The sequence below is a fragment of the Lampris incognitus genome, chromosome 17, assembly GCF_029633865.1.
Source record: "Lampris incognitus isolate fLamInc1 chromosome 17, fLamInc1.hap2, whole genome shotgun sequence".
NCBI lineage: Eukaryota > Metazoa > Chordata > Actinopteri > Lampriformes > Lampridae > Lampris > Lampris incognitus.
Window position 1 is genome coordinate 41,012,932 of NC_079227.1, and position 8,902 is coordinate 41,021,833.

An 8,902-nucleotide genomic window follows, 5' to 3' on the forward strand; every position below is an offset into this window, starting at 1 on the left:
TGGACGACATTCTCGTGGCCAGTACGTCCGCAGTGGAGCACCTGGTCCACCTCCGGCAGCTGTTCAAACGGCTCAGCCAGCATGGGCTCATCATTAACACGGTAAAGTGCCAGTTGGGCCTGGCAGCTACTGATTTCCTTGGGCACCGGGTTACAAAGGACGGAGCAACTCCCCTGCCCGACAAGGTGGACGCCATCGCCAGGTTCCCACGCCCGAACACGGTGAAGTCCCTGCAGGAGTTGCTGGGCACGGTGAACTTTTACAACCGGTTCATTCCATTCCGTGACGCTGTAGATGTTCCCAGTGCCGCCACGACGTAGTGGTACTTGGTCTCATCCACGGTGATGTTCCTAATCGCAAACTGGCCTTCGATGTGAGCGAACCAGGCTGCCGCAGCCGTTTCCCAGAAGTCGGGCAGTCTGAGCGAGATGGCGTTAGTCACTGCAGCTGCACTGGTAGCTTCGTTCTCCATGGCTCACGTCGGGGTCACCAATGTGGAGGATGAAAGAAAGGAGACGAGATCACTTCTCCTTTTGACCACACAGCCGTGGGGTCGTTTATTTTCTCCAATAAACTCTAAGTCCACAGTTCATTATACTAAAAACCTCAGCCTCGTGTGTACCTACAAGACCCCTTGCTAACCCCCGCCCACTGTCTTAACGGGACCGTCTCTGGCCCGCATGATGAATATCTAACCTGCAAGTAGGTCATTACAAGGGTACACTTTTTTTCTGGGGAAGATATCCCCTTGGTGGACAACATCAACATGGTGTTGGACTGGCAATCAAGAACAGCATTCTACCCAGCCTCACTGAAACAAGTAAGCGAGTAAGCGAGAGGCTAATAACCCTTCGTATCCCCCTAGCAAAGGCACGCTATGCCACTCTGTTAAGTGCATATGCACCAACACTACCATCTGACAATGATGTGAAGGACAGCTTCTACTAGCAACTAGATGAGGCCCTTCGTTGTATAAAAAAAAAAAAGGATCCTTCTTCTAGGAGACTTTAATGCTAGGGTAGGAAAGAACGATGGTATATGGAGTGGAGTACTGGGTAGGCATGGGGTTGGTCAGGTAAATAGTCTGAGGCTGCTAACACTTTATGCAGAGCATGACCTCACCATTACGAACACACTGTTTCAGCAGAAGACCAAATACGAAACTGGATGTACCCACGATCTAAACACTGGCACCTGATTGACTATATCATAACAAGACGTAGTGACACTGGTGATATCTTGCTGACCCGGGCCACGAGAGGTGCAGAATGCTGGATGGATCACCGCCTGATCATGACCAAGCTTCACATCAAAGCGCACCCCCCAACAGCGTCTCAAGAAGCCCATATAAAAGCAACTGAACTGTGCTAAATTGAAGTCAGCCCCAGCACAGAATGAGTTCCGTTGCTCTGTAGGCACGATAGCACCAGAGTTTGAGGCCATTCTGAATTCTGACAATTCCATGGATCAGAAATGGACCCCCCTATCCTCACTGCTACATCAAGCTGCAATCAACTCTATAGGCTACAGAGCCAGAAAACATCAGGACTGGTTTGATGAGAACTCTGACACCATCACCTCCCTGCTGAAAACCATGCATAGGGCACACAGGGCTACTCTCAACTGCCCTGCGTCCGCCATCTTTCAGCAGCAGTGGCAAACAGCACATAAGGAGGTAAAAACAATTTGTGCATTCTACAAAATACATGGTGGATGAACAAAGCTCACGAGATTCAATCATATGCTGACAGAAATGATATGCAGAACTTCTACAGTTCTATAAAGACTATATACGTACGGCCCTAGGAACTGCTCTATCACACCCTTAAAATCAGTGGACGGACTGACAACTATGAAAGACCAAAAATGGATCCTGGCAAGGTGGGCTAAACATTTTGAAGACCTACTTAACCAGCACTCACCAACTGACCAATCCAACCTGGAAGAGCAGCCAATTCGTCTGCCCATCCCAGACCTTGACCACTAACCAACTTTTCAAGAAGTACTTGCAGCCACTAACTCTGTCAAGAACAATAAGTCCCCTGGCAGTGATGGTGTCTCAGCAGAACTCCTAAAAATAGGAGTATACTTGCGCACTAGAATGCTCTATCAGTACATCCTGCAGGTCTGGGACCAGGAGAGTGTCCCTCAACAATGGAGGGATGCTAAAATTGTCACTGTACAAAAACAGGGGTGACAAGTCCATCTGCGGCAACAGACAGGGCATATCCCTACTAGCTGTTGTAGGCAAGGTCCTAGTAAAGGTCATGATATGCAGGATGGTGATGCACTTTACAGAACATCTGCTGCCAGAATCACAGTATGGTTTCAGGAAGACCAGGAGTACTGTGGATATGATTTTCACAGTATGGCCGCTATAAGAAAAGTGCCGCGAACAACATCAGGACCTTTTCATGGCTTTTGTCGACCTCTCCAAAGGGTTTGACTGTGAATCGAGAGCTACTTTGGAAAATCCAGAGAAAGTTTGGCTGCCCAAGCAAATTTCTGAACATTCTATCACAATTCCATGATGGGATGGTGGCACGGGTGGCCACAGGAGGACAGGACTCGGTGCCCTTTAATGTATGCACAGGAGTGAGGCAGGGGTGTGTGCTGGCATAGGTATTCTTCAACATTTACCTACTATGTGTCACAAATCTTTTTCATGAAGATCTGGAAGACAGTAGTGAGCTCACAATAGACTTCAGGCTAGATGGAAACCTCTTCAACACCCGAAAGTTCCAGGCAACCACCAAGTTGTCTGCAGTGCAGGTCCGTGAGCTGCAGTATGCTGATGTACTCTTGTAGCACACACACACACACACACACACACACACACACACACACACACACACACACACACACACACACACACACACACCAGAAGCTCTGCAAACTACCCTTGCCACAGTTGTGAATGAAGGTGTTATGCCAGTGGAGGTCCAGCCCCCCACCCACTATGCCTGTCTTCACTATAGAACACCAACCACTCTCAGTTGCTCCATCTCTCAAATACCTGGGCAGCATCCTTTCTGAGAGCTGCAACAATGAGCACGAAACTCAAAACAAGCCTCTGTAGGCTTCTGCCACCTTCGATGTACCACTACCAGGCTCAAAAGCAGCTTCTTCCCACAAGCTGTTGCCCACCTGAACCTGGCTACCCACTGAATGTCTGTAGATGTTTTAAATATTTTGTACTCCAGCTCTCTTTTAACTTATTTTCAGCTTTGGTCTTCATGTGTGTATATCTTATATTGTGTTTGCTGTGTTTGTCTGTGTCTGTCTTGCACTGATTGGTGAAGCCACAGCCCTCATTTCATTTTTAACATGTGCCTGCACATTGGTTTTAATGACAATACAATTGAATTGAATTGAATTGAATTGAATGTAAGGTCTTCCAAAACAAACACCTCCACCTGTACACCATAACCGCCATTTACAAAGCCATCTGAATCACACCTCTGCTATACAGCCGTGAAGCCTGGGTCACATACGGCCGCCACCTAGGGTTGCTGGAGTGGTTCCATATAAGGTGTCTGCAGCAAATCATGGGGATCATGTGGCGTGAGCATGTTCCTCATGCTGAGATTCCTGCTGGGACAAACTGCAAGAGCACAGAAGCCGCGGTCACTGAACACCAACTGCGCTGGCTTGGGCCTGTCATCAGGATGCCTCAAGAATGCCTGCCACGTCAAGTCCTGTACGGTCATCTTCACTGGGCTGCCGGTCCGCAGGTGGTCAGAAGAAGCGATGCAAAGGCCAGCTAAAAACACAGCAGAAGAAGTGTTGTATCAACGCCTTGAGACTTGATCAAGCTGCCATCAACAGCTCCAACTGGCGGGAGATCTGCCACAGAGGTGTAGAACAGCTGGAAAGTGAGAGGAATGTGAAAAAACAACAGAAAAGGCTGAGGAGACACACAACCATGCCTGCCCCCACTAACTCACACTTCATACGCCCAACGTGCACTCAAACTTGTGGGTCAAGAATTGGACTCTACAGTCATCAAAGAACACACCGTTAACGAGGAGGGACGTCATTATCGGACTCCATGGACTACCAGCAAGCGGGTGTGTGTGTGTGTGTGTGTGTGTGTGTGTGTGTGTGTGTGTGTGTGTGTGTGTGTGTGTGTGTGTTAAGTCAAGTGAAATCAAGTCAATTTTATTTGTATAGCCCAATATCACAAATCACAAATGTGCCTCGGTGGGCTCAACAGCAACACAACATCCTGTCCTTAGACCCTCTCATCGGATAAGGAACAACTCCCTAAAAACCTTTAACAGGTAGAAAAAATAGTGTGTGTGTGTGAGAGAGTGTGTGTGTGTGTGTGAGTGTGTGTATGTGTGTGTGTGTGTGTGCGCTGAGTGAATTATATTTTCATTTATTTTAGTTTGATATTATCCAAGTTTATGCAAAAAAATACAAACACTTTCGAATAGAGTTGGACGAACACATGGTTTACCTGAGTGTGTGTGTGTGTGTGTGTGTGTGTGTGTGTGTGTGTGTGTGTGTGTGTGTGTGTGTGTGTGTGTGTGTGTGTGTGAGACAGGGACAGCAGTTCCAGCACGGTCTACATTATTCTGGCCGTTTGGACCTGGAGCATGCTGCAGTTTCCTCTGCATCTCTCAGGTACAAATAAAAGAGTACTTCCACCATGACAGAATAGCAACTTGCTGCATTTTCATGTACTTTACACACACACACACACACACACACACACACACACACACACACACAAACACACACACACACACACACACACACACACATGTACAATGTTCCTGATTAGCTTCTTCAAGGTTTTTCTGAACAAGCTTTCTTCGTGACGTCAGCAGTCCACTAATGGTGGATGACGGGGGACGGGATTGCAGTACCTTCCAGGTCGTAGGACATGGGATGTGAGGATACAGAACTCATCCAAGACATGTGTAACAGAAACCACGTCAGCCTGGTCTCCAGGGGGACTTATCTGTTCCAGCTGTTCTCTGACTGTTCTGCTGTGATCCGCATTATGAAGATCATGCGTATACTTTGTCTTCATTCTTAGTCCATTTAGAATTTCTATATTGCTTTACAATTATCGTGCTAAGGGGGCGTCCGGGTGGCATGGCGGCCTATTCCATTGCCTACCAAGGTGGGGATCGGCGGTTCGAATCCCCGTGTTACCTCCGGCTTGGTCGGGCGTCCCTACAGTCACAATTGGCCGTGTCTGCGGGTGGGAAGCCGGATGTGGGTATGTTTCCTGGTCGCTGCACTAGCGCCTCCTCTGGTCGGTCGGGGCGCCTGTTCGGCGGGGGACAGGGAACGGGGGGAATAGCGTGATCCTCCCACGCGCCACGTTCCCCTGGCGAAACTCCTCACTGTCAGGTGAAAAGAAGCGGCTGGCGATGTGGTATTCTGCAGCCCTCCCCGGATCGGCGGCTTGGAAGAGCGGCATAATCAGCCGGATACAAGTGGCGAGAAAAAGGTGGAGCAATGGCGCCCGGGCAGCGTAGCAGTCTGCTCCGTTGCATACCAACACGGGGGTCGGCGGTTCGAATCCCCGTGTTACCTCCGGCTTGGTCGGGCGCCTCTACAGACACAATTGGCCGTGTCTGCGGGTGGGAAGCCGGATGTGAGGAGTAGGGTAATTGGCCAAGTAGAATTGGGGAGAAAGGGGAAGGGGGGGGGAAGAACATACTGCCAGGTATGTAAGGGAGGGGGTAACAAAGCCTGCAAAGGAAAATGAAAAACTGGTTCTAAACTGTATTTTTTGGGGGGGGGGGGTGTTGTAACGATCACAGATGAATAGATTCGCTAGCCCTTGGCTAATACGTCGGACCCCTTAGTCGACTGGTTAACGCTGTGGCCCGTGGTGCAGGAGATCCAGGTTCACGCCCTGGCTGCGGCGATTCCCAGGCTGTCCCCCAATTCACTACACTGTCTAGATGTAAGACTGCAAATACCCAGCGTCCATTCTCGGGACATGGGCTGAACCCAGGGATTACAGTGAGGATACAACAGAAACAAGCTCTGTTCCACATCTTAAGGTGTCTGGTTTGTCTCTGAGCCACACACGATGTCCTAAACACAACAACTAGAATCCAGATCAGCACGTCGCAGTTGTGGATATCTGCATGATCACCTGCTAAGAGTTCTGCCAGATTAGAAATGTTTGGTAAAGCAACATTTCAGGTGTAAACCAGTAAGTACAGGATGTTGAAGTAAATACTGTCATCAGAAGTAAATCTGGCTGAAGAGGCTTTGGCTAGGAGCCATGTGAACTCCATATTCTCTCTCAGTGATGCCAAATAACTTTTGCAACATTGCAAGCTGGTTCGTAGAGTTTGTGGAATGGAGGATTTGAACGTCCGCCGTTTCTAATAAAGCAATGTGCTGTTAGCTCATAACCTGCCAAATGTCTCTCCATCTAAAACTTCAGCGTTTTGTGGATAAAAATACTGAATCAAGTCAGTGTTATTTTCGTACTCGTGCATTTTCTCTTTATGCCCTTTACTTTCTGAAATCTGACTACTTTTTCAAACGCACCCAAACCCATTTGTCTCCCTGTTTCTGGACAGTGGTAGGCGTCCCTTCAGATGATGTGTCCGAGGCCGGCTCCTCGGCCCTCTCTCGCCACAGGACCGACATCTGGAGTGCCATCGAGGCTCTCTTCATCCAGGACGGGCCGTTTCTGGTGACACGCCTCACCGTCATGCTCTGCTTCAACGTGGTCCACCAAATGCTGATCTTCTTTGCCATCAAAAACTTCCTGGTGGTCATTCTCAACATCTACCGACTCTGCATCCTCGTTTGCGACCGGGACACCTCCTGAGTTTGCTTGTGGTTACAGCAGGTTGAGTATTAGTGATGATGATACATCATAGGCCAGGTTCAGGAACAACCAAGGCGGTCATTTTGACCATTTTGGATTTTCTAAGTTTAATAACTTCGTGAAAAAACAAGATACAGACCTGCCGCTCCCTGAACGCTCCTAAAATTGTGTGTTTGCATTAAAATGAGTTTTAGAACAATTGCACAAAAAAAAGGTTATGATAAGATCTACCTAAAACGACCATGACCAGTCAAAATGACCACGTGTAATTTGTGTGCGTCATGTCAGTATCTATGACGTGGATTGGTGGCGTCATTTCCTTCGTGAAGTTCATTGTTCTGTCCTAGAAACACACTAGCGTCCTCCGGTACAGACCAATAGTCTCCACTTGATGTGTGATGATGTCCAACATGTCTGGTTACAGACGCCGTCAGACGCACCATGACCACCACCGAGGCGCTGCAGTATTTACAGGCGTTGGACAGCGGCCAGTTTAAACTGTATGAACAGTAGCATTACAGTTGTTAAAATGTTAAGTTTGGTGTCAGTCGCTTCTTAACAGACATACTAACACGTGTAATGCTTTAATATTTCACTTGGGTATTTATCTTGACATTTATCGCTAAGTAGGGCACTACTTACAGCTATTGGGTCGTTGTTTGAGCCTGTTTCAATCTTTATTTTCAGCTCTTTTTTTTACATGTCAGGTTTTATAGGCCTTGTTATGTTTGTTAGATTAGCAATATGTGTCTTCTGTTTGGTTTTTCAGGTTTGCCTTCTTTTTTCGTTGTTTTATTGTTACTTTTTCACAGTAAATATTCAAGTTCAAGTTCTGTTTGTGTTTTAAATTGTTTGAAAGTTAGTATTAAAGTTGTTCAAATGTTAAATTAGATGTCAGTCGTCCTTAACAGTCACACTAACATATGTAATGCATTAACATCTCAACTGGGTACTTATCATAACAGAATATAGAGTTTAAAAGCCGGCGGTCATTTTGACTGCCCATGGTCGTTTTAGGCAGGCGTGAAATCCGGGTCGTTCTAGTGTTAATAAGACGCTGTAAACCTGAATGACATTTGTGTTATACAGATTTAGCTGATTTGCGTGAGACTGGCGTTGAGCGTGTAGGGATTCTGTTGCGCTGCTTGAATCAGCGTGAACGCGGGACCACAGACCAGGACGACCTGCGGCATCTTACATCAGCTTCTGCCAGGACGCGTGTAGGTAGCCACAAAACACTTTCTGCACCTTCAATAACAGTAAGCCCCGGTTCACCGCAAACCTCAGGCAGCTTCATCGGGCCAAGGAGGAGGCCTACAGGGGTGGAGACAGGATCCTGTACAATCAAGCAAGAAACACCCAGACAAGGGAGATCAGAGTAGCCGAAAGGGGCCACGCTGAAAAGCGGAAAATCCGCCTTCCGGCTCATGATCTCAGGTAACGAACGAGAGTCATGGGCTCTTCTCTCACGTTGTGTGGTGGAATGTGGCAATTCTTAATGTAATGTGAAGGCTAATGACCTAATAACAATTAGTTCATGTTAGCATAACGATGATATGAAGTTCAGTTCAAGTTATTTTATTTGTCAAATGCATAACAATACAGTGTGGCAATGAAATGTTTAGGCATCAGTTCAGCCTCAAAAAAGCTTTCAGTCTGGCACCATGTCAGACTACTGCTATAAATTCATGTATTTGACAGAAAAAGGACATGAAAACTTACCAGCGCCAGTAATGAGAGACGACATCAATGAATCACACAACGCAGATGGAAACGTGCGGCGGCAGCCATTTAGTTAAAACAGGAAGAACAATAGAGACTGCAACGCAGGCAGACCGGAAGGGAGGCTTGGTAACTATAGCAACCACAACCAATACTGGCGTCACCCCTTTTTTTCCAAAAGAAAGACCCCCCCCCCTACACACAGTACAAGAATAACACCACAGAACACCAGGCAACATCACAGCTCAGGCCATATAACTAGACCTGTAAGGTAAGACAAAACATTATCACCAGTACACACAACCAACTGGCCTAAAGATCAAAGTCCTCTAAGTGCCGCAGCAAGCGCCGGCGACACTCCGAGCG

The 8,902-nt window shown here is 47.5% G+C and overlaps 1 protein-coding gene across 1 annotated transcript in view; it reads left to right on the plus strand.

The window, feature by feature from the left end:
• tmem26b (transmembrane protein 26b) overlaps positions 1-6,879 on the plus strand; it is a 28,057-nt gene extending 21,178 nt beyond the window's left edge. The window contains exons 5-6 of the mRNA XM_056296663.1: positions 4,550-4,629; positions 6,561-6,879. Coding sequence (XP_056152638.1) covers positions 4,550-4,629; positions 6,561-6,814 — 334 coding nt within the window. The 3' untranslated portion in view covers positions 6,815-6,879. The remainder of the gene's footprint in view (positions 1-4,549; positions 4,630-6,560) is intronic.
• Positions 6,880-8,902: the final 2,023 nt, after the last annotated feature.